This window comes from Thamnophis sirtalis, unplaced genomic scaffold (assembly GCF_051295495.1).
Source record: "Thamnophis sirtalis isolate CommonGarterSnake01/CBP01778 unplaced genomic scaffold, rThaSir2_p1.2 scaffold_7, whole genome shotgun sequence".
NCBI lineage: Eukaryota > Metazoa > Chordata > Lepidosauria > Squamata > Natricidae > Thamnophis > Thamnophis sirtalis.
The window spans coordinates 90,683,820-90,709,511 of record NW_028261387.1 but is presented as its reverse complement, the minus strand read 5'-3'; the positions used below and the strand labels follow the sequence as shown (position 1 = coordinate 90,709,511).

The window sequence follows — 25,692 nt, the reverse complement described above, 5'->3', positions numbered from 1 at the left end:
TTAATACTGTATGGTGTATACATGTGAGTGTATGAAAATGAAAATAAAATATACTAAAAGAGAAAAAAATTTAAAAAAAGGAAGACGTGATTGCTTTTGTGCACCATAAAGGTCTTGAAATGCTCTGTGGTGCTTTAATGGGGGGTGGGGGTGCAGTTTGCAAAACGGTGCCCTCCCCATCTCTGGGAACAGGCTTTCCCTGTTTTGTTTTTTAATCTCAAAGGGAAGAGAGCACTGACTCTTTGTGAGGAAATGAATAATAATAATAATGATAAAAAAAACCCCACAGGTCTAGAAACATGTTACGTCTGTCACCTGCAGTAGAAATCTGCCTGCTTTTGCCACAGGTGGGTAATTAGACCGGCACTTGTGCTTCCGTGAGGGTTGTGGGTCAGCTGGCAGAGATTGTCCCCATTGTGGAAGGGAATAAATTATGAAACTTTGTATGTCCCAGCATCGCACAAAGCAGAAGCGAAAATGGTCTGAAAAGGTAACTGTGAAATAGGACTGCACGAAGCTTCGAGTGTTTGTGTTTGTGTGTGTTTGTGCTTTGCTTTGGCAAGGATTTCCCACTGTGTTTGTGTGTGTGTGTTTGTGTGTGTGGGCATGCTTTGTTTTCACAGAGCTTTCCCATTGTGGATGGGAATAAATTATGAAAATTTGCCCTGGCATCACACATAGCCCAAACAAAAAAATGTGCAGCCAGGGCTTTACGAAACTAGAGGTGCGTGTTTATGTTTGTGTTTGTGTGTGTGTGTGTTAGTTTTTTGTGCTTGTGCTTTGCTTTGGCACTTTCATTCCCCACTGTGGATGGGAATAAATTAAGAAACTTTGCGTCCCAGCATCCCACAAAGCAGAAGTGAAAAGGGCCAGAAATAGCAACTGTGAAGTAGCACTGCACCAAGCTTCAAGTGTTTGTGTTTGTGTGTGCGTTTGTGTGTATTTGGGATTTGCTTTGGCAGGGATTTCCCACCCTGTGTGTGTTTGTGTGTGCGTGTGTTTTGCGTTTGTCCTTTGCTTTGACAGTCATTTCCCACCATGGATGGGAATAATTAGGGAAAAATTGACCCAGCATTACAGTATTTTCGACACAGAGGGGATGGGGGGAATCTACCTGTTGTGGACTGGTTGTGAATTGGCAGCAGATTCGGACAGTGAGGAGGTTGGGGAGGAACATGGGCCAGTCCTGGAGTCTGGGAAAGGCTCTGACGAGGGATATGCATTGGAGGCAGAGAGGGGGCCAGGGCCGTATGCCAGTTATCAGCTGCCTTCGGAGCTAGACAGCAGTGAGGCAGAGGAACAGCTGGAGCCTGTTCCCAGTGTGTGCATGTGCAGAGTTACCAGATAAAGGAAACAGCTAAGGAACAAGAGTCGACTTGGGAGTAAGGCCACAGGTGGATGGTGAATGGCCCCTCCCATAGGGAATAAAATAGGAGCGAAAGGGGAGTGGAGTTTGCAGGGGACAATTAGTCCATTCCTGCATTCTTGCCAATTATTGCGGCATCTGAAAGATATCGGCCTGGCTGCTCTCCAAGCCTGATAAAGGTCGGTAATTGTGAACTATCTTGAAAGACGGTGGGAGAGGAAAGACTTTGCTGGAGAGGAATTCAGTGTAAATTAAATAAAAGGGGTTTCTCGAGGCCAGGACTCGGCTTCGTGCTGCTGGGGAAGCCTAGGTCAGAAGAGTACTTGATGATAATAACCACTGATTTGGTGGCATCCCTAACTATTAGCTTACTCAGCGTTTTGATCTCTCTTGTTTTCAGCTGGCCAATATATCTCCCCTTAAGGGAAGATGCGGCCAGGCCTTTAACTCACTGGAAACACAAAGGAACTGAAAGTGATGGTGGCGTTGAGGATCATTCAGTATCGTTATGGCTTTGATGAATATTTCAGTAAAGAATGTTGATTGGAGCGAGGTTCACTCTGCGGCTTGAAGGTAGCAAGGCAAATGTAAACAATGAGCCAGCCATCCGTAGCCCATTTTCTCCAGCCTCTCTGCCTGTTTTATTTACTGGGTCAGCCATAAGTGAATGAGGAAACCCCCTTTCAGATGATCCAGCCAGTCAGAATAGAACTGGGAGGGACCTTGGAGGTCTTCTAGTCCAACCCCCTGCTCAAGCAGGAGACCCGATACCGTTTGAGAGAAATGGCTATCCGGTCTCTTCTTTAAAAACCCCAGTGATGAAGCACCCACAACTTCTGGAGGCGAGCTGTCTAATTGTTCTCACTGTTAGAGAGTTCCTCCTTCTTTCCAGGTTGGATCTCTCCTTGATTCATTTCCATCCATTATTGCTTGTCCTGCCCTCAGAGTGGTGCGGCGGCCTAGAGGTGGTGCTCTCGCCTCACAATCAGGAGGTTTTGAGTTTGACCCTAGGTAGAGGCTGATATTTCTCTCTCTGGGCACAATGAGACTACGGCTGCTGAGCAAAACTCCACATTGGCGACAGGAAGGGCATCCGGCCAGTAAACACTCGGCTTCATTCAGTTGCCCAGATTCCATTATTGTGAGGTTGTTAAAAGAAGATGATCTGAGGGACCGTCTCTTGCTGGTCGCATCTACCTGAACTATCAGAGCAGGGAGGAAGGGAATGCTGTGACTCCCATCCCCCGAGGGAGATACACCTGATGGGACCCAGAAGAAGGGCCTTCTCTGTGGTGGCTCCCTCTCTCTGGAACATATTTCCCCCTGAGATTAGAATGGCCCACATTCTAATTCTCTTCCAGAAGGCCCTGAAGAGCTGCTTCTGCCAGCAGGCCTGGGGAAACCCGATGTCAACTTGTAAAGCGTTTCCATGACTACTATCATTGACATAGGAAAAGGGAGGAGAATCCCATGCATACCTTTGGCCAGAGTCAGGTCTCATATTCCTACAACTGGCGCGTGAAGTGTGCATATTCATAGCCTGCCGCAGCACCTTGTTGGTGGATGTGATTTATGACACAGACAGAAGGGAGGGGATACAGGGGTAAAGTTCAAGCACAATTAAGCAGAAGTTAGTTTCGGCTCCACAGAAGAACATGCCAAAATGTTGATCCTAATAAATGAATGGATTTCTTTTGAACTTTGTCTCGAGGCTCGTAAATTAATTAGGTCATCTTTTGGAAACTTTACACTCGGAACAAGATGGAGCCCATTAAATGGCTTGTGTGATCTGATGTCACCGGGGTGGGGAGTGATTTTATTATGATTTTATTATTATATTGATTTATTTGGTTTTTTAAAATTAGTTTTATTGTTTTTAAATGTGCTTGTTATATTCTGGGTGAATTGGCGACAATATAAATGTAATAATAAATAAATAAATGAAACGATGATTGCTTCTCCTGCCCTCAGGCACTTTGGAGAATAGGCTGACTCCTTCTTCTATCCCATAATAAGTAGGATCCCAGCAATAACTCCTGAGCCTTGATATTGAAAAATACAAAACTCAAGAAGTTGCTTCTCCCCACGATTAGTTTCCATCCATTGTTTCATGTCTTGCTTTCTGGTGCTTTTCCTCCCAAAAATCCACTCTGTATTTTCTTTTTTTAAAAAATCAAGTTTTTTATTTATTTTTTGTTGCATAGTAAAAATAAATCTTTTGTGAACAGAGTGTTGTCCGGATTCCCCCTTTAACATTCCCACCAAAAGACATGATTCATTTTACATTATATTTCCATTGTTTCCAATTTTAGCCGTATTACTTTTCTTCTCCTGTTTTCCAATTTCTAACTTTTAACATGTACAAACAAAATAATTTTTCCTTCTCTTTAAAAACAGACAATGTTATCATTTCTTTTCCGCCTATTTTCCATTAACAATAGGCATCTTCAGATTTTATATAATCAACATAACATAATTATTTTACAGCTTTAATATGATTCCCATACATTCTAGTTAAAAACATATTTTTACCTTGTTTACAATATTTCCACCCTGTATTTTCTTCTCCTTCCCTCCCACAGCGCCGACGGGGATTTCGCGGTCACCCATCTGACCAAAGCCCACCTCTTCTACGACGGTCGGATCAAATGGACGCCCCCCGCCATCTACAAAAGCTCTTGCAGCATCGACGTCACCTTCTTCCCCTTCGACCAACAGAACTGCACGATGAAGTTCGGTTCGTGGACTTACGACAAGGCCAAGATCGACCTAGAAAGCATGCACCACCATGTGGATCAACTGGATTACTGGGAGAGCGGCGAATGGGTGATCATCAATGCTGTGGGCAACTACAACATCAAGAAGTACGAGTGCTGTTCGGAGATCTACCCAGACATCACCTATTCCTTCATCATCCGGCGTCTCCCTCTGTTCTACACCATCAACTTGATTATTCCTTGTCTTCTGATCTCGTGCTTGACCGTCTTGGTCTTCTACTTGCCCTCTGAGTGTGGGGAGAAGATCACCCTATGCATCTCCGTCCTGCTGTCCTTGACTGTCTTCCTTCTTCTCATCACCGAGATCATCCCCTCCACGTCCTTGGTCATCCCCTTGATCGGCGAGTACCTCCTCTTCACCATGATCTTCGTCACCTTGTCTATCATCATCACCGTCTTCGTGCTCAACGTCCACCACCGTTCCCCCAGGACCCACACCATGCCCGACTGGGTGCGGCGGGTTTTCCTGGATGTCGTCCCGCGCCTCCTCTTCATGAAGCGCCCTTCGGCAGTCAAGGACAACTGCAAGAAGCTCATCGAGTCCATGCACAAAATAGCCAACTCGCAACGCTTTTGGTCGGAGACAGAAGTGGAGCCCAACTTTATCACCTCGTCATCCAACAGCCCGCCGAGCAATGAACAGTCCCCGACGTCGTCCTTTGGGACCCAACTTGAGGACCAAAAAAGTCCACAGCCGGTGTGTAAGTCACCCTCTGGCCAGTATTCAATGCTGCCTAACCCAGAACCCATCCGAGGTAGCTGCACCTCACTCCAGCCTCCCAGTCACCCGCTCGGAGACCTTCAGTCCGGCTCAATGGGCCAAGGCCGATCCTTAAGTGTCCAGCAGATGTACAGCAGCTCAGGAAAAGCGGAAGAAGGGACCATACGTTACCGATCCAAGAGCATCCAATATTGCTACTTGCAAGAAGAGGCTTCCCAGACCAACGGCCAGTCCAGTGGGTCACCAGCGTCCCCGCAGGGCCATCTGAACGTGGACCAGCCTAAAGCCAAAGCCACCCACTGTAAATGTAAATGTAAAAAGAAGGAATCCGCCAGCACGTCGGGACAAGGGAGCAAAGCCCATAAGGAGCAGCAGTTTTTGCTCATGTCACCCGCCTTGAAGTTAGCCGTCGAAGGCGTGCATTATATCGCAGACCACTTGAGAGCAGAAGACGCTGATTTCTCAGTAAGTAAAAAAAAAAAAAAATTGGGCCCTTTTTCCTCATTGCTTGCTCCTGGCAAGCCAAAAACTGAACAGATGGGACTTTTGATAGAGCTGAGGTGGCGCAGTGGTTAGAGTGCAGTACTGCAGGCTACTTCTGCTGCCTGCCAGCTGCCTGCAACTTGGCAGTTCAAATCCCACCAAACTCAAGGTTGCTCAGCCTTCCATCCTTCCGAGGTGTGTAAAGTGAGGACCCAGATTGTTGGGGGCAAGAGCCTGACTCTGTAAACCGCTTAGAGAGGGCTGTAAAAGCACTATGAAGCGATATATAAGTCTAAGCTCTATTGCTATTGAGTAGCCCTTGTAGAATTCATGTATTAGGTGGAATGCAAAACATAAAATTGAGTTATGTTCTGGAGGGGGCCCCAAATGAGTTTTTCTAACTCCGGTGAATTGCAGCAGGTTCTGAGTTGGAACGACGTGTTTCGGGAGATTAATTTTGAGGATGGGACTGTTGCGCACAATCCGGTCGGAGGGGTGTGTTCTCTGTGCTCAGATTTGGTCCCCAATGAAATTATGACAATGTGGGTGGGGTGGACATGAGAGCCCCCCCCCCCACCAGTGATTAGTTAAATAATGAAACCATCAAAGTTATATAAGATTCCTGTGATAGTGAGATGGGCAGCATATAAATTTGAGAAGGAAGGAAGGAAGGAAGGAAGGAAGGAAGGAAGGAAGGAAGGAAGGAAGGAAGGAAAAGAAAAAGGAAGGAAGAAGGGAGAAAGAAAGAAAGAAAGAAAGAAAGAAAAAAAAGAAGGAAGGAAGGAAGGAAGGAAGGAAGGAAGGAAGGAAGGAAGGAAGGAAAAGAAAGGTCACTGGAAGAAGAAATGAGAGACGGAGCAAGGAAGGAAAGAAGACAGCTGAGGGAAGGAAGGAAGGTAGGAAGGAAGGTAGATCCAAGTAAAGTAAGTAAGTAGGTAAGTAAATAAGGAAGGAAGGAACGGAGGGAGGGAAGGGCGGAGGGAGAGAGGAAGGAAGGAAGGAGCATAAACCGTCATTTCTCAACTTTGGCAACTTTAAGATTCCAGAACTTCAACTCCCAGAATTCCCCAGCCATCATGGGAGGTTCATTGTATTTCTGCATTAGCTTGCTTGGCATTTTCATGCACATTTTGGGGTGAGTCTGTCCATTTGTACTTTTTATAACATAGGTTTAATACAGAAATTATCAGTGTTCATGCAAAGCAAAAGAGAGAATCATCATCATCATAATGCCAAGAGGAAGAGGACAATAGAGAAGGTAATAAGAAGGATAAGTGATAATAGTGCAGCCCTCCTCCACGGGTAAATATATATAGATGTTAGAGAGAGCTGCAAGAATTAGATGTTCATCAGAGTGATGGCACAAGGGAAGAACCTAGGCCTTTATCTAGTTGGTTTCGCCTGCGATGCCCTGTAGCGCCATCCCGAGAAGAGGAGTTAAAATAGTTTACGTCCAGGATGTGAAGGGGATACAGATGTCTTCTCAGCGCTCCTTCTGACCCGCGCAATACAGCTAGTTCTCAACTTAGCAATAGCAATAGCAGTTAGACTTATATACCGCTTCATAGGCCTTTCAGCCCTCTCTAAGAGGTTTAGAGACTCAGCATATCGCCCCCACAGTCTGGGTCCTCATTTCACCCACCTCGGAAGGATGGAAGACTGAGTCAACCTTGAGCCGGTGAGATTTGAACCGCTGAACTGCAGATAACAGTCAGCTGAAGTGGCCTGCAGTACTGCACCCTAACCACGGCGCCACCTCGGCTCTTATGACCACAATTGAGCCGCAAGTTTATGTTGTTAAGTGAGAAATTTATTAAGTGAGTTTTGTTCCGTTTTACGACTTTTCTTTCCACGCTCATTAACCGAATCACGGCGGTTGATATTAATTTGTAAAATTTGGATGTTGTTTGGAACCCTGACACATGGTTGTTAAGTGAATCTGGCTTTCCCATTGTCTTTGCTGGTCAGAAAGTCCCCGAAGGGGATCACGTGACCCTGTGACTCAGCAACGGTCATAAATATGGGCCAGTCGTCAAGGTTCTGAATTTTGATCATCTGACCATGGGGATGCCAGAAAGGTTATAAAATGGCGAAAAACAATCGTAAGCAGGGGTGGGTTCCTGCCAGTTCTAAGCTCTTCTATAGAAGAGGTTCCACAAATCTACAATGCTGTTTAGAACCGGTTCCAGCTCCCTCCCCCCCGCCTGTCCGCACATCATCAAGATGAAGAGCGAGAGGAGGAATTCTGGGAGTTGAAGTCCACAAGTCTTAAAGCTGTCAAGTTTGAACACCCCTGGGTTTTTTTCCCTCTAAGGGGTTAGGGGTGCAAAGGTCTTGTAACTTGACAGCTTTAAGACTTGCGTGCTTCAAATGCCAGAGTTTCTGAGCCAATATTTTGGTTGCTAAGCAAGAGCGTTGTTAAGTGAGTTTCACCACATTTTACAAGTTGGCCACGCCCACTCAGTCACATGGCTGGCAAGCCACTCCCACTCAGTCACATGGCTGGCAAGCCACTCTTACTCGGTCACATGGCTGGCAAGCCACTCCCACCCGGTCACATGGCCAGCAAGCCACTCTCACAAAGCAGACCACACCTACAGAAGAGGTTCTAAAAAAAATTGAAACCCACCACTGGTTGTAAGTCACATTTTTCTGTGCTGTTGTAACTTTGAATGGTCACTAAATGAACTGTTGTAAGTTGAGGTCTACCTTTACACACCTTCCACCTTCTACCTTCTGTGGAAGATTTCTTAGGAACCAGAGGGATGTTTGAAGCACAAAGGCAGCAGGTGAGACCAAGATGGTGAGGTAGCATCTGCCTATCCTGTCAAATGTCTTTTGGCCTCTCGGCTGGTAATAAATCCACGGGGCTGCTATCATAACCTTCTCACCCAGCTTCCTTGCTGATGTTCGCCTGCTGGCCCAAGGACCTCTTGGCCTCCTTCTTCTAATTTATTTATTTTTCTAGCTTGGCTGCCTTCTCTGTTTTCTTGGTGAGCCTCTCCATCTTTCCAGCTGCTGAAACTGACCCGTGCAATGCCTTGGGCTTTAGATATATTTTTTTCCTGGCTCTACACGCTCCACTATGCAGTGACATATTCGGCAGGAGGAAAATACCAGGAGAGGCTAGAGAAGATCATTATAACACTTTGGAAGTTAAAGAAACAGGTAGTCCTCGGCTTATGACTACAATGGAGGGCAAAATTTCCTTTGTTGCCAAGTAGGACAGTTGTTAAGTGAGTTTTGCCCCGTTTTATGAGTTTTCTTACACAGTTCTTATACTTTGAATGGTCTCTAGAGGTGGTATTCAGCCATTTCTGACCGGTTCCAATGAACCGGTAGCAGAAATTTTGAATAATTCACAGAACTGGGAAATACTATCTCTGGCTGCCTCCAACCCCATCTATTTGCTTCCTCCCGAGTCCCAGCTGAGCTGTAAAGCAGGTTAGTGGGGTAGGGAGGGAATGGGGATTTTAGAATGGAGATTTTGCAGTATCCTTCCCCTGGAGTGAGGAGAGAATGGAGATGTTACAGTATCCTTCCCCTGGAGTTGGGAGGGAATGGAGATTTTACAGTATCCTTCCCCTGGAGTGGGGAGGGAATGGAGATTCTGCAGTATCCTTCCCCTGGAGTGGGGAAGGAATGGAGATTTTGCAGTATCCTTTCCCTGGAGTGGGGAGGGAATGGAGATTTTGCAGTATCCTTTCCCTGGAGTGGGGACAGAATGGAGATTTTGCAGTATCCTTCCCCTGGAGTGGGGAGGGAATGGAGATTCTGCAGTATCCTTCCCCTGGAGTGAGGAGGGAATGGAGATTTTACAGTATCCTTCCCCTGGAGTGGGGAGGGAATGGCGATTTTGCAGTATCCTTTCCCTGGAGTGGGGAGAGAATGGGGATTTTGCAGTATCCTTTCCCTGCAGTGGGGAGGGAATGGAGATTTTGCAGTATCCTTTCCCTGGAGTGGGGAGAGAATGGAGATTTTGCAGTATCCTTCCCCTGGAGTGGGGAAGAAATGGAGATTTTGCAGTATCCTTTCCCTGGAGTGGGGAGAGAATGGAGATTTTGCAGTATCCTTTCCCTGGAGTGGGGAGAGAATGGAGATTTTGCAGTATTCTTTCCCTGGAGTGGGGAGGGAATGGAGATTTTGCAGTATCCTTTCCCTGGAGTGGGGAGAGAATGGAGATTTTGCAGTATCCTTTCCCTGGAGTGGGGAGGGAATGGAGATTCTGCAGTATCCTTCCCCTGGAGTGGGGAAGGAATGGAGATTTTGCAGTATCCTTTCCCTGGAGTGGGGAGGGAATGGAGATTTTGCAGTATCCTTTCCCTGGAGTGGGGACAGAATGGAGATTTTGCAGTATCCTTCCGCTGGAGTGGGGAGGGAATGGAGATTCTGCAGTATCCTTCCCCTGGAGTGGGGAGGGAATGGAGATTTTACAGTATCCTTCCCCTGGAGTGGGGAGGGAATGGCGATTTTGCAGTATCCTTTCCCTGGAGTGGGGAGAGAATGGAGATTTTGCAGTATCCTTTCCCTGGAGTGGGGAGGGAATGGAGATTTTGCAGTATCCTTTCCCTGGAGTGGGGAGAGAATGGAGATTTTGCAGTATCCTTCCCCTGGAGTGGGGAAGAAATGGAGATTTTGCAGTATCCTTTCCCTGGAGTGGGGAGAGAATGGAGATTTTGCAGTATCCTTTTCCTGGAGTGGGGAGGGAATGGAGATTTTGCAGTATCCTTTCCCTGGAGTGGGGAGAGAATGGAGATTTTGCAGTATCCTTCCCCTGGAGTGGGGAAGAAATGGAGATTTTGCAGTATACTTTCCCTGGAGTGGGGAGAGAATGGAGATTTTGCAGTATCCTTTCCCTGGAGTGGGGAGAGAATGGAGATTTTGCAGTATCCTTCCCCTGGAGTGGGGAAGAAATGGAGATTTTGCAGTATCCTTTCCCTGGAGTGGGGAGAGAATGGAGATTTTGCAGTATCCTTCCCCTGGAGCGGGGAAGAAATGGAGATTTTGCAGTATCCTTTCCCTGGAGTGGGGAGAGAATGGAGATTTTGCAGTATCCTTTCCCTGGAGTGGGGAGAGAATGGAGATTTTGCAGTATCCTTTCCCTGGAGTGGGGAGGGAATGGAGATTTTGCAGTATCCTTTCCCTGGAGTGGGGAGGGAATGGAGATTTTGCAGTATCCTTTCCCTGGAGTGGGGAGGGAATGGAGATTTTGCAGTATCCTTCCCCTGGAGTGGGGAGGGAATGGAGATTTTGCAGTATCCTTCCCCTGGAGTGGGGAGGGAATGGAGATTTTGCAGTATCCTTCCCCTGGAGTGGGGAGGGAATGGAGATTTTACAGTATCCTTTCCCTGGAGTGGGGAGGGAATGGAGATTTTACAGTATCCTTCCCCTGGAATGGGGAGGGAATGGAGATTTTGCAGTATCCTTTCCCTGAAGTGAGGAGGGAATGGAGATTTTGTACTATCCTTCCCCTGCCACGCCCACCAAGCCACACCACACCCACAGAACCGGTAGTAAAAAAAATTGAATCCTGCCACTGAAAATGTTCTGTTGTAAGTCGAGGACTATCTGTAGATGGATCATGTCTATAGATTCCCCTGGGATTAGCATGAGAATTGAACATCACAGCGGTTGGCGACTGTGTGCATAGTAAACCAGGGCATGTTAACGGTTCCTGTTCAGGGATGGTACATCCCCTCTGGAGAGTGAGTATCAAACACTTCTGGGTCTAATAACCTGTCCATAAAACTGTTATCTCCAAGCAGAGGGAAGTGTCCCTTGCAAGAGGCCTATAAAAAAAAAAATCCGAGAAGGGATCGAAAATGGCAGGTTTCACCACTCATTTTTCTGAAGAGTTTAATTGGATTTGCCTTTCTAGATAAGCCGAGGACAAGGCCAGCCCGCATGATCCCTTGTGTCTACAATTTACAAAAATGACTCTAGAATTTGAAAAAAGAGTGATTCAGCAATGGAAAATGTCAGGGATGGAGGGGAGAGCAGCCTTTCGGGGTTTTCTGGCAGGCGGAGAGGAGGAGGAGGAGGAGGAGGAGGAGGAGGAGGAGGAGGAGGAGGAGGAGGAGGAGGAGGAGGAGATATAAAAGGCATTTCAAAATTCAGGAAAACCGAGCGAGTGACGTGCAGGGGAGTCAGACCGAGCCCCTGATCGTGAGCTGGAGGGAGTTGTTCAAAACCCCTTTTCATTTAACTGGAGTGGAACAGATGCCTGGGACTCTGATTTTTCTTTTGATTCTGAGCTTCAACAAAACCTCTCTTTTTGTGGTGCGCTATCATCCTGTGAAGTCTTGGCAAAAAAGAAAAAAGAGAGAGAGGAAAGAAAGAAGGAAGGAGATGGGAAGAAGAAATGAGGGGGGGATGGGAGGAGAGAGAAAGAAGGAAAGAAGTATGGACGGAGAAATATGAATGAAGGAAGGATGGAAGGAGAAAGATAATGGAAGGAAGGATGGACGGAAGGAGAAAGATGAGGGAGGGAAGGATGGATGGAAGGAAGGAAGGAGAACGATGAGGGAAGGAAGGATTGATGGAAGGAAAAAGATGAGGGAAGGAAGGATGGATGGATGGAAGGAAGGAAGGAGAAAGATGAGGGAAGGAAGGAGAAGGATGAGGGAAGGAAGGAGAAAGATGAGGGGAGGGGAGGGAGGAAGGAAGGACATGGGAAGAAGAAATGAGGGAGGGAGGTTGGTAGGATAGAAAGGAAGGAAAGAAGTATGGAAGGAAAAAGATGAGGGAGGGAAGGATGGATGGAAGGAGAAAGATAAGGGACGGGAAGGAAGGAAAGGCACAGGAAGAAGAAATGAGTGAGTGAGGGAGGGAGGTTGGGAGGAGAGAGAAGGAAGGAAAGAAGAACGGAAGGAAAAGATGAGGGAAGGAAGGATGAATAGGAGAAGTATGAAGGAAGGGAAGGGAAAGAAGGAAAGAAGGAGAGATAAGAAGAAAAAAAGGAAGGAAGGAAAGAATTTGTATAAACCACTATTTCTCAACCTCGGCTATTTTATGATATCTGGACTTCCAACTCCCAGAATTCCACAGTCAGAATGGAATATAATTGTATTCCTCTGTTACTTTCATTCACATTGAGGTGTGACTCTGTCAGTTTGTAGTTTTTACACACAGGTTTAATACAGGCTCTTCTTTAAATTGGAGCAACTTAGAAGAGAGCCATTTGTCTGGCTAGTCAGCGCATTGTGGGTTGGAAACCCCCAAAAGGTGGCACGACTTGCCTTCAGGAATTGTAAGAGTGCGCCAACGCTGGAAGGAACGGTCTCCTGCTTGAGCAGGGAGTTGGACTAGAAGACCTTCCGAGGTCCCTTCCAACTCTTCTGTTATTCTGACATCAAGGAAAATGCCAGGCTGCTTACAATGAATACAGATTTATTTTAAAACTCCAAGCTCTCTGTCCTCAGACAACTATAGTAAATGTCATCCCTTGCAGATGACTCACAAAGGGATTGCTTTTCTTGGGCAATCTTTATAGCTCTTCAGTCTCTCCCTCCCTCCCTCCCTCCCCCCCTCTCTCTCCCCCATGGACCTGCTTAATATAGGCATCAGCAAGGGAAGGTTAAATATTTAGTGAGGAAGAACTATTCCGTTCTGTGTCTGGCCGGCATGGAGACTGTGTGGGAAATAATGATCTAACTGGAGTTAGAGAAGTTTGTCACTTCACAACTCATATGAATAAGCAGGAACAACTAACTTGATCATGCAGATTCTCTTCCTAGGGCTAATGAAAACTGTGGGTCAACCAGAATGAGAATAGAGTTGGAAGGGACATTGGAGGTCTTCTAGTCCAACCCCCTGCTTAGGCAGGAAACTCTATACCACTTCAGACAAGTAGTTGTCCAATCTCTTCTTAAAAACTTCCAGTTTTGGAGCATTTACAACGTCTGTTGTTCCACTGATTAATTGTTCTCACTATCGGGAAATTTCTCCTCAGTTCTAAGTTGTTTCTCTCCTTGATTAGTTTCCGCCCATTGCTTCTTGTTCTGCCCTCAGGTGCTTTGGAGAATAGTTTGACTCCCTCTTCTTTGTGGCAACCCCTGAGATATTGGAAGACTGCTATCATGTCACCCCTAGTCCTTCTTTCTATTAAACTAGACATCCCCAGTTCCTGCAACCATTCTTCATATGTTTTAGTCTCCAGTCCCCTAATCCTCTTTGTTGCTCTTCTCTGCACTCTTTCTAGAGTCTCCACATCTTTTTTATATCGTGGCGACCAAAACTGGATGCAGTATTCCAAGTGTGGCCTTCCCAAGGCCTTATAAAGTGCTATCAACACTTCACGTAATCTTGATTCTATCCCTCTGTTTATGTAGCCTAGAACTGTGTTGGCTTTTTTGGCAGCTGCTGCATATGCATAATGCTGGCTCAAACTGAGCCATGCTCAGTTGCAGGAACTATACATGGCTAATCTAGTGAAGGATCAGGGGAGACGTGATAGCAGTCTTCCAATATTTGAGGATATTGGAAGACTGCTATCATGTCTCCCCTAGTCCTCCTTTTCATTAAACTAGACATACCCAGTTCCTGCAACCGTTCTTCATATGTTTTAGTCTCCAGGCCTTTAATCATCTTTGAGGAAGGAGGAAGGCAGGCAGGCAGGCAGGCAGGCAGGCAGGCAGGCAGGCAGGCAGGCAGGAAGGAAGGAAGGAAGGAAGGAAGGAAGAAGGTGAAGTAAGGGGAAGGAAGGGGAAGGTATGTTTTAGCCTCCAGTCCACTAATCCTCTTCCTTGCTCTTCTCTGCACTCTTTCTAGAGTCTCCACTCTTCATTGGTGGCTGTCAGGTTCAAGTCAGGAGTCAGGATAGAGTTAAAAAATACTGCAAGTCTGTTTCATGCTTACACAGAGGTGGGTCTAGGAGGAGGTTGGACTAGAAGACCTCCAAGGACCCTTCCATCTCTGTTATACTATTCTATTCCAAATTGCACATTATAGGCACACAATCTCTTGCCTAACTAGCATGTTATTTACTAGCAGAATTGTCAGTGCCAACTGTGGTTGTTAAGTAAAGGATACCTTCAACGTCTGTCAGGCAGTGAACAAACTTCTACATGAAGTGATGAGTTCTCCTTCATTATAGGTCTTCAAACAGACCCTCAATGTTGTTGTGCAGAGGGCGTTTTGGTTTTTTTTCCAGGAGTGTGTTAATTAAAAAAATTAGCTAAATATGAGTCAGTTGACAAAGCATCCGGATTTTGATCCTATGACCACAGGCATGCTGCAGTGGTCATAAGTGTGGAAAAAATGGTTTTAAGTCCCTTTTTTCAGGGCCGCCGTAACGTCAAATGGTCACTAAATGAACTGTTGTAAGTCGAGGACTAGCTTAGTTCCCTTGCCTTTTAATTTCAGATGTTGAGGTGGCGCAGTGGTTCAATGCAGCACTGCAGGCTACTTCAGCTGACTGCAGTTCTGCAGTTCGGCTGTTCAAATCTCACCGGCTCAGGGTTGACTCAGCCTTCCATCCTTCCGAGGTGGGTAAAATGAGGACCCGGATTGTTGGGGGCAATATGCTGACTCTGTAAACTGCTTAGAGAGGGCTGAAAGCCCTATGAAGCGGTGTATAAGTCTAACTGCTATTGCTGTTGCTATTCTGGGTGATTGGTGTAAGTAAGTGGATAGCTGTGTGTGTAACTGCCACCAGACTCCGACAGCGAGGGGTCTAATGGGTCGACCCTGGAGGATGTGGAGGACCCTGGACATGGTTCCGACTCCGAGCAGGGTGCAGAGAGACTGGTTGGCCACCAGATGGCGCCTGAGCCTTGGATCAGTGGGGAGGAGACAAGAAAAAGTGATCCAGAAACCACCTGTGAGTTGTTCCGGGATGCACGCCGTCGAAGGGCTACTCGGTGTCAAGCACAACTACCTGATTACAGGAGGTAATTACGCTCAGCTGATGCTCATTAAGCTCCTCTCTAGATTATAGAAGAGACTGCTTGTGCCACGCCCTTCTTGCAGAAGTCAACGTTAGGGACTAACAAGAAACAAACTTGGCAGGCTGGATTGCTGCCAGAGTTTGTTTGCATTGCTGCCAAGGTTTGTAGGACTTGCTGCCAAAGTGCTTATCTCTTTGTTGATTTGGCTTTCAGCCAACAAGAGTCTGGACTTATTAAAAAACATTCTCATTTACGTTTGTCTCGGCTTTCGTTCCTGGACGGAGGAGGGGGGTCAGAACAGCCGTGTTTTATATTTTAGATCTTGATTGTCATTGTTGCATTTTATTCTGCTTGATTTTATAGAACCCGGGGACTCTGTAATAAAAGAAGAATATATTGTTGCTGTGTTTTTAATAGGCCTCTGTAGGTGGCTTAGCTTCACCATGACAAGAGAGCCTTGCAGTCCAAAGGCTCCACTATTCTCTTTGCTGGAATAATTCTCTCTAATCCCGCCTAGGCTTTTAATAGCCTTCAAATAATCCCCTCTTTGCAGACCCTCTCCGTCTTTTGCAAAATCCAGGAAAAGCTTCTGTAGAACTAAATTATCGGCACAAAATCCCCTTCTGGAAATCACAAGTAGACCGTGAAGTGAGACTGGAGAATCCCACTGGAACTTAAGTAGGAGATAAATATTTGCAGGTTAAGTCAGGGGTGGGATGGAAATTTTTTAGCAACCGGTTCTCTGCCCAGTTGCTTGGTGGGCGTGGCTATGGGGGTGTGGCCTACTCAGCCTCCTCACAGTGTCCTCCCCAGGCTCCGGAAGCTTTTCTCGATCCTCCCGGAAGGCGAAAACAGCCTGCTATGTTACTCCCCAAGAAGTAACATGGGAGGTAAGTTTTGGTAAAACTGCGTGCACATGTGCAGTGGGCGTGAAACCCACAATCAGGCAGGATCCACCGACCATAGCAGGCAATTTCATCAGTAGTAGAAGGGATTGGGGTTTGCAGGGGGGAGGAGGAGGAGGGCATGGTGAAGGTGGTGGAGATGGGAGGACTTTGGGGTTCTGGATGCTCTCTAAGCTTGGTTGTTTCCTTGCGGACATTTCATTACCCAAGTAGGTAACATCATCAGTGTTAGAAGAGGGTGGAGTTTGCTCTCTGGTTACATACCATAGTTTGCCCTGTTAATGTGGGTTGGGTGTATTGTTTTCTCCTGGTGGTTCCCTGATTAAGATCTTGTTTGTCTGAGTCGCTAAATCCTTGATAGTTGGTCTGGTATTAATCCCAGTGTTAATCTCTGCTTATCTGGGTGTCGATTGCTGGGGAGGAGAGCTGGAGAATTCCTGGAAATCTGGCACTGAGACAAATAAGCCATCAACGGGCCTAGAAAGATACACATTGACGTACCATTCAAAAAAAGAAGACAATAAAAAAACTAAAAAGGGAACAAAAGAACAAAATGCCTCTCTGCCAATAACCAGCCAACTCCGACAGAGAAAATCACTGATATATAAGCAGAGAGCAAACCCTGCTCCCTTCGAACACTGATGACGTTAAAAATTGGGCAATGAAACGTCTGCAAGAAAACACCTAAGTTCAGAGAGCATCACCCCTGAGCTACAAATAATCTCTTCTAAATGCAGGTAGTTCTTGAATTACGACTGCAATTGAGCCCCCACATTTCTCTTGTTAAGCGAGACGTTTGTTCAGCGAGCTTTGCCCCATTTCACGACCTTTCGGGCCTCAGTCATTAAGCGAATCAGTGCAGGTTGATGTTAGTAACCTGGTTATTAAGTGAATCTGGCTTCCCTGTTGACTTCGCCCATCAGAAGGGTCGCCAAAAGGGGATCGCATGACTCCGGGACACAGCGATGGCCATAAATATGAAGCAGTTGCCGTTGTAATGGTCACGAAACAAATTGTTGTAAGTTGAGGACTACCTGTAACAAGTCCTTGGGCAGCATTAATTATGGTGAGAGAAAAACCTTTGGACGCTTCCTTTAAGTCTTGAGTTGAATTAATGGAGGAGGAAAATTCACTCTTTCTTTATAACTTTCTACCCATCATCTTCTGCCCATAGACTTTATTTTTCTAACTTGCTCTAATATCTTAGGGCAGTGATGGCGAACCTTTTTTGACTCGCGTGTCAAAAGCGGGGGAAGCGCAGAGGGATCATGCGCGGGCATGCCACACCCATAATGCTATGCGCACGACCCCAGCATGCATGCATCTAAGACCAGCGCTCCCCCCCGTTTTTTATGTGCTTTTTTCACCCTCCCCAGGCTCCAGAGGCCTTATAGGAGCCTGGGGAGGGCAAAAACAGCCTCCCCCATCCCTTCTGGAAGCCCTCCGGAGCACAAAAAACTGTCCCTATGGGCAAACCGGACATTCAGGAACGGACTTCCGGTTTGCTCATAGGGCCGGTTTTAGCCTTCCAGAGCCTTCAGGGACCTTCAGTAGGCTTCAGGAGGGTCGTTCTGTGCCCTCAGGAGCCTTCAGGGACCTTCAGGAGGCTTCAGGAGGGTCGTTTTTTGCCCTCCAGAGCCTTCAGGAAAACTTCCTGAAGGCTCCTGAAGGCTCTGGATGGCTAAAACCACCCCTTATGAGCAAACCGGAAGTATGTTCCCGAACTTCCGGTTTGCCCATAGGATTGTTTTTTTTTTCGTGCTCCGGGGGCTTCAAGGACAAATGGCTACATGTGCCACCTGTGGCACGCATGCCATAGGCTCGCCATCACAGTCTTAGCGGCTCAAATAAACTCCTGCCCCTTTCTCTGCATGTATTGTTTAGAAAGTAGGTAGTAACTCCGCCGACCACACCCCCGGAACCAGCTTTATCGGTGGCACCGTAGGGAAGGCCATCTTGTTTTTTGCTTCTGCGCATGTGGGGTGGGCAGGGCCAGCCAGGAGTAGGATTTGGGCGTGTCCCGACAAAACCGCGCTCGACAAAATAGCGGCGACAAATAAGCGCCGACAAGTACGCATCATCATTAGCACACCCACATTACCGCGTCGATAGCGCGACGATGAAAGCGTGAAGGAAGAAAAGTTTTTGTATTTTGAATGTTTTGAAACAGTGAAATGTAAATAAAAGTTAGGGTTAGGTTTAGGGTTAGGTTTAGGGGTTAGGGTTAGGGTTAGGGTTAGGGTTAGGGTTAGGGTTAGGGTTAGGGTTAGGGTTAGGGGTTAGGGTTAGGTTTAGGGTTAGGGTTAGGTTTAGGGATTAGGGTTAGGGTTAGGGTTAGGGTTAGGGGTTAGGGTTAGGTTTAGGGGTTAGGTTTAGGGTTAGGGTTAGGTTTAGGGTTAGGGTTAGGGTTAGGGTTAGGGTTAGGGTTAGGTTTAGGGGTTAGGTTTAGGGGTTAGGTTTAGGGTTAGGGTTAGGTTTAGGGTTAGGGTTAGGGTTAGGGTTAGGTTTAGGGTTAGGGTTAGGGTTAGGGTTAGGTTTGGGGTTAGGTTTAGGGTCGCATTTTGCTGATCGCTTGGGAAGGCGCGGATTTGCCCTCCGTGCTTATGTCGGCGCGGTAGGGTCGCATTTCGTTTAGTCCTTCTGACGGCGCGGATTAGCCCTTCACGCTTATGTCGGCGCAGATAAGGGCTTCGCGGTATTGTCAGTGAACCGGATTTGGGGGTCCTCTGAACTGCACAGAATCTTAGCTAGAGGTTCTCCTGAATTTCTGCAAATGCCCAGCAGCCCCCCCCCTTGCAAGTTGATCTGTATCCCGAATTTAATTTGAAGCAGTCTTTACGAACATAAAGCAGCTCTTTGTTTGTTCTCATCTGACTTTTCCCATCCTTTCAAATACAGTGTGACTTTAATTGCTCTCCAGAGATCATTTGATATTAATTTCATATGACTCTGGGGAAACAATATAGAGATTGACAAAGCCAAGCAAGTTGGAGAGAAACTGGAGAAATAAATTTCTGCCCTCAAATGAGGCAGATGTATTTTTTTGGTGGGGGGGGTTTAGACAGCTGAATAGGAGCTCTCTGGCCTCCAGCAAATACTGAAATGGCTTGTGGGGGGAAAAGGTCCCTCTTCATGGAATGCCCATGGGATGTTGCGAGAAATGTCCTTCTGGGTTCAGTTTCAAGTGGGGGGAAAGACACTGGAAACAGGGAGGCTGTTTGGAAAGATGGTTTTAATGGTGGACAGGACCACATGCAGAGGTGGGTTGCTCCCGGTTTGGGAAAACCGGTAGTGGTAATTGGGCATGGGTCGCCGAACCGGTAGTGATGGCTGGCTGGCCACGCCCCTGAACTGGTACCCTTGGATGCTCGCCCTGTCTCATCTTCGACACGTGCATCCACACAACTCCTAGTGCCTACACACAGGTAAGCAGCATGAGCTGCTCAAGGAGCCCCAAGGCTTTGCAACCACCACCTCCTAAGTGAGTTCGAACCTTCCCGCCTGCTCAATACGCGGAGGCAGGAGGCAGCAGTTTCGTTTGCTGCCTGTGAGCTGGATGGCGGGGGTGGGTGGGCAGCAAAGCGAGCATGCCAGGATCTGCCACCTGCCTGTAATCTGCAGTTTACTCACGAGCAAGTTTACTCATGAGCAGGGTGCTCAGCAGCCGGCAAATTGCTGGCTTGCTCGCTCAGCTACTGCCCCCCCCCTCCCCCAGAACTCACAGGGAGTGAACAAATGGACCCTCCAGCTCTCCTGCGTTCAGCTCGGCGTGGCTCAGGTTGCTGCTTTCTTTGGCCTTTTTTTAAAAAAAAAGGTTTTACAGCCTATTTTATTTCCCATCTCCAATCTGAAACATAAATTTGCCAAGCCACGCCCACAAAGTAAGCCACGCCCACAGAACCGGTAGTTTTTTTTTTTTAATTAAAAGCTTTTAATTAAAGTTTTAAAGTTTTAAGAGCCGAGGTGGCGCAGTGGTTAGGGTGCAGTACTTGCAGGCCACTTCAGCTGACTGTTATCTGCAGTTCAGCGGTTCTAATCTCACCGGCTCAAGGTTGACTCAGCCTTCCATCCTTCCGAGGTGGGTGAAATGAGGACCCGGATTGTTGGGGGCGATATGCTGACTCTGTAAACCGCTTAGAGAGGGCTGAAAGCCCTATGGAGCGGTATATAAGTCTAACTGCTATTCCTATTGCTATAGTTGTTGTTTTTTTTACAAATATATACCTCCCCCCCAAACCCAGCTCCCTCCCAACCTCCCCCCACAACCTCCCAGAGCAAATATAGAGTATAAACATGGTAGTAAAATTTTTTGAAACCCACCCCTGATCACATCCCTTGAGAGGAAGAAAAAGGGGAAAGAGATGGTGAGAGTACCTGAGTTTTATGCCCTCTCTGAGCTTTTGAATTTGAGCTTCTATTCTGATTGGTTGTCAGACTCCCATGGGGCCATGCAGGGGCAACTCTGTTGGCTGTTCTGTGTCCCAGGCTTGGTTGAGTCTTGCTGGGTGATGTAATCTTCCCAGGTGAAATGTGGTGAGATGGGTAGAATTCTAATCCTATGATGTCTTGAGGGCCATGTCTTAATCCCATCACCCTGGAGCTGAAGAGGGGAGCTGCAGGGAGCCACTTTGTCTTTAAAACATGTTTCTCCTTTTCTCATCCAGGGAAATATAACATTCTGCCTTTTTAATATTTCCTAGAATATTTCATTCTTCTAGGAAATGGGGTGGGTGCTAACTTCCTACAAGAGGTTAATGGATTTTATTATTCCAGTATCAGGGTCACGTGACCTTAGGATACGGCAGCTGTCATAAATATGAGTCAGTTGCCAAGCGACTGGATTTTGATCACGTGACCATGGGGAAGCTGCAATGGTCGTAAGTGTGAAAGAAGCTCATAAGTCACTGTTTGAGTCATTGTAACTCTGAGCAGTCACTAAATGTACTGATATAAATTGAGAACAACCTGTAATTTTTAAAAAATGGATTTATAGCAATAGCAATAGCAGTTAGACTTATATACCGCTTCATAGGGCTTTCAGCCCTCTCTAAGCGGTTTACAGAGTCAGCATATTGCCCCCCAAAACAATCCGGGTCCTCATTTCACCCACCTCGGAAGGATGGAAGGCTGAGTCAACCTTGAGCCGGTGAGATTTGAACCGCTGAACTGCAGATAACAGTCAGCTGAAGTGGCCTGCAGTACTGCACCCTAACCACTGCGCCACCTCGGCTTATTGTGGTCTTAGTTCAAGGACTACCCATCCTGATGAAATTTGGGAGCCGGTAGCAAAAACAATGAAATTTGTTGCTGTTAAGTAATATATTAAGAATAGCTACAACCAAATAGCCAGCCAGGTGCGACGAGCCGTAGCTTAATTTAACACATCGATGTTACTTAACTTTCCCGAAGTACCACAAACCAATTAAACAGGAACTAATGTTTCCCTTGACTCCTATAGTGATGTTGCCACGGCTCTCCCATGTTCTCTGCATTGTTTGGAGGCCGGGAAACTATTTTTTAAAAAAGGGGCCTCCAGCTGCGAAAACCTTAAGCTGATGAAATTCATTGTCTCCGGTTCTCCTGCCGGCCTTTGTAAACCTGGAGTAGATTAAAGAGCAACTCGCATGGAAGCGGGATAATGACTTACGTCAGGGGTGTAAAACTTGATTTCATTGAGGGCTGGATCAGGGGGGGGTGTTGGACCTGAAGTGTCAGGTTCCGAAGGGTTAATGAAAACAGCCAAACACGGAAATGGTTTGTAAATGCAGTTTCTATTCTTCCTCCGGCACAAACTGACCAACAAAGCACTAAGGCAATGAATGCATTGTCAGAGCTGCCACCCGGTGCTCCCCAGAGGCCTGGTGCTGCCATCAGGGGCTGGGGTGGGCATGGCCAGGGGGCTTGGCCAGTTTGCGTCATTCCTGTCGGGGGCGCCTGTAGTAGCCCAAGCGCTCTGCCAGTGAAAATGGGCTCCCAGGCTCCATTTTCCTCTGCCCCAACCTCCTACAACCTCCTGCAAGTGAAAACGGAGCTCGGGAGAGCCGTGTCCAAAAGGATTCCTAGATCCCTCTTACGGTTACTGTTGTTGATGGAGGTACCACCTAGTCTGTACCTCTCCATTTGGTTTTTCATGCCTAAGTGTAAAACTTTCCTTTTTTTCACCACCGGATTTCATTTTATTGGATAGGGTCTGGTGAAGAAGTCTATCCAGATCCTTTTGGACCTTGAGCCTATCTTCTATAAAGTGTTGACCCCCAGCTTAGTGTCATCTGCAAATTTATGAGTTCCCCTTCTATCCCCTCATCTAAGTTGTTTATGAAGATATTGAAGAGTACTGAGCAGTGGTGGGTTTCAATTTTTTTTAGAACCTCTTCTGTAGGTGTGGCCTGCTTTGTGGGAGTGGCTTGCCAGCCATGTGACCGGGTGGGAGTTGCTTGCTGGCCATGTGACCAGGTGGGAGTGGCTTACCAGCCATGTGACTGAGTGGGAGTGGCTTGGCGCTTAGCGACCAAAATGTTGGCTCAGAAACTCTGGCATTGAAGTGTGCAAGTCTTAAAGCTGTCAAGTTACAAGACCCCTGCACCTCTATCCCTTTAGAAAAAAAAACCCAGGGGTGTTCAAAGTTGACAGCTTTAAGAATTGTGGACTTCAACTCCCAGAATTCCTCCTCTCGCTCTTCCTCTTGATGATGTATGGATGGGCCGGGGGAGGGAGCTGGAACCGGTTCTAAATGGCACTGTAGATTTGTGGAACCTCTTCTATAGAAGAGGTTAGAACTGGCAGGAACCCACCCCTGGCACTGAGCCAAAAAGAGATACCTTGGGGTACCCCATCGCTTCCTTTTTCCCATATAGATGTAGTTCCATTGAGGACTAGATGTTGAGTGCAGTTGGTCACCCCGTTATGAATTCATCCTATAGCGATGATGTCTATCTCACATTTTTCTATCTTACCAAGTTGTGGTCCACTTTGTCAAATGCTTTACTGATATCCAAATATATTCTGTCCACAGCATTTTGCTCATCCACAATTTAGCCATTATTTGCTGCATTGCGTTTGCTTTGTTTACCGTCACATCGCAGTGCTGACTCGTGTTCAGTTAGCCATCTGTGGCAGAAGCCTATTTACACGTTTTGAAAACACTTTCGCAAGAAGCCGATGGATGATTTCTCCCATGTTATGAATGCCTTAGGGGCGCGATGGCTCAGCGGTTAAAGACGCTGGGCTTGTCAGCAGGAAAGCTGACAGCCTGCGTTTAAGACCTGAGTGCTAACTGATGGGGTGAGCTCCCAAGCCTTACTCCAGCGCTTGCCCACCTAGCAGTTTGGAAACAGGCAAATGCGAGTAGGTAAATAGGTACCACTTTGGTGGGAAGGTAACAGCATTCTCTGCACCTCAGCATATAGTCCTGCTGGCCACATGACCACAGAAACATCTTTGGACAATGCTAGTTCTTTGGCTAAGAAACAAGAGTGAACACCACCTCCTTGAGTCAGTCACGATTGGACAGGGGAAACTTTTACTTATATCTATATCTATATCTATATCTATATCTATATCTATATCTATATCTAGATCTAGATCTAGATCTAGATCTAGATATAGATATAGATCTAGATCTAGATCTAGATCTAGATCTAGATCTAGATCTAGATATAGATCTAGATCTAGATCATCTAGATCTAGATCTAGATCTAGATCAATATCATCTATATAGCTATAGCTATCTATCTATTATCTATCTATCATTTATCTATCATCTATCTATCATCTATCTATCTATCTATCTATCTATCAATCAATCAATCAATCAATCAACTATCTATCTAAAAGTGAAATACCACTCTTGCATCATCATGAAATCTCCAGAACCGTAAAGCCAACAAACTTGAAATTTGGCATGTATGTTCCTCTTGGCTTCTAGGTGCTCTCTAAGAAAGGATTTTTTTGAAATGACCATCAGATCATTCGTATTTCTTATACAGTAATTAGCATGCCCTTATGCTAGGGAGTTCTACTCCCCCTCCCCACCTGAAAAGAACTCTGTTCCAACTGCCACTTGGGTATTAGCGTGGCCAGCACATGACTCATCTGGCCTGTGGGCTGGGATTTTAGACATTCTACTCTCCCTCTCCACCTGAAAAATGCTCTCATGCTATGGAGTTAGACTGAGGGAGAGAAGGGGATAAGACAGGAGAGATCTCTGTGCGGCATGCCTGAGGGAGAGAAGGGGATAGGAGGGGATCAATGAGGCAAACCTGAGGGAGAAAATGGGATAAGAGAGGAGAGGCCTCTGTGGGGCAAGCCTGAGAGAGAGAAGAGGAGAGGATCAATGGGGCCAGCCTGAGGGAGAGAAGAGGGATAGGAGAAGAGAGGCTTCTGTGGGGCAAGCCTAAGGGAGAGGAGAGGCCAAACAAGTCATTAATTTTCAACACGTAAGTGTCGATTTACCCAGCCCGATCACATAATTTCATAGTGGAGCACGGGTATCCAGCTAGTCTTTTATGAATGTCTTGTTTCTGATTCTCCTTCTCTCCTTCTCTCTCTCTCTGTAGGTGAAAGAAGACTGGAAATATGTGGCAATGGTCATTGACAGAATATTCCTCTGGGTGTTTATCTTAGTCTGCTTGCTGGGAACGGTGGGACTTTTCCTCCCACCTTGGCTGGCAGGGATGATCTAGGAACAGTCGACCCTGGAAATGGAATCGATTAAGTTCAGCCGATCTAAGTCCATCCCGGAAAGCCCAAGCTTTCATCTCGGGCTGGCTGCTATTCATAATTTGCCATCACATCAGCGCATGACTTTTTTCCTAGAAGCTCCGGGATTGCCTTCCAAGGTTGCGTCATTTTGCCTAAAAACCATGGTCATCCTCTATATCTCTTTGAGGGGGTTCGGGGTGGGAGGGAAAAGGGCTGGTTCCAATTGCATGACGGCATTAGTTGTCCTATATAATCCTGAGAATCCAGTGAGGGTTCCCTTAAGGAACTATCAACATAAAGGCCCTCAAGAGTCCAGTAAGCCCAGTGGTGGGATTCCGTGGCCCGTCAAAACCGCGGAGGACAAAATCGCGCTCGACGAAAGCGCGCATGTGACGTCATCACAGCGCGACGAAAAAAATTAAAAATTGAAATAAAATTAAAATTAAAACAAGCCGATTCACATAAAGGTAAGGGTTAGGTTTAGGGTTAGGGTTAGGGTTAGGTTAAGGGTTAGGGTTAGGTTTAGAGCGTTAGGTTAAGGGTTAGCGTTAGGTTTAGCGTTACGTTAACGGTTAGGTTTAGGATTACATTTAGGGGTAGGTTAAGGGTTAGGTTTAGGGTTAGGTTTAGGTTTAGGGTTAGGTTTGGGGGGGTTAGGGGAAGGTTTTCGCTTTATTTTTTACATTTTTCGATCACAGCGCGATGTTTTCGTCGCGCTGTGATGACGTCAAATGCGCGCTTTCGTCGAGCGCGATTTTGTCCTCCGCGGTTTTGTGGTGGAACCATGGGATTCAGCCGGTTCGCACCTGCCGATTCCGTGAGAACCGGTTGTTACCTTTCTAAGTAGTTCAGA

At 46.6% G+C, this 25,692-nt stretch overlaps 1 protein-coding gene across 1 annotated transcript in view; it reads left to right on the top strand.

Moving 5' to 3' along the window:
• Positions 1–25,104, top strand: part of CHRNA4 (cholinergic receptor nicotinic alpha 4 subunit) — a 74,963-nt gene extending 49,859 nt beyond the window's left edge. The window contains exons 5-6 of the mRNA XM_087720596.1: positions 3,949–5,329; positions 24,695–25,104. Of these exons, the coding sequence (XP_087576722.1) occupies positions 3,949–5,329; positions 24,695–24,820 (1,507 nt within the window). The 3' untranslated portion in view covers positions 24,821–25,104. The remainder of the gene's footprint in view (positions 1–3,948; positions 5,330–24,694) is intronic.
• The last annotated feature ends 588 nt before the right edge of the window (positions 25,105–25,692 follow it).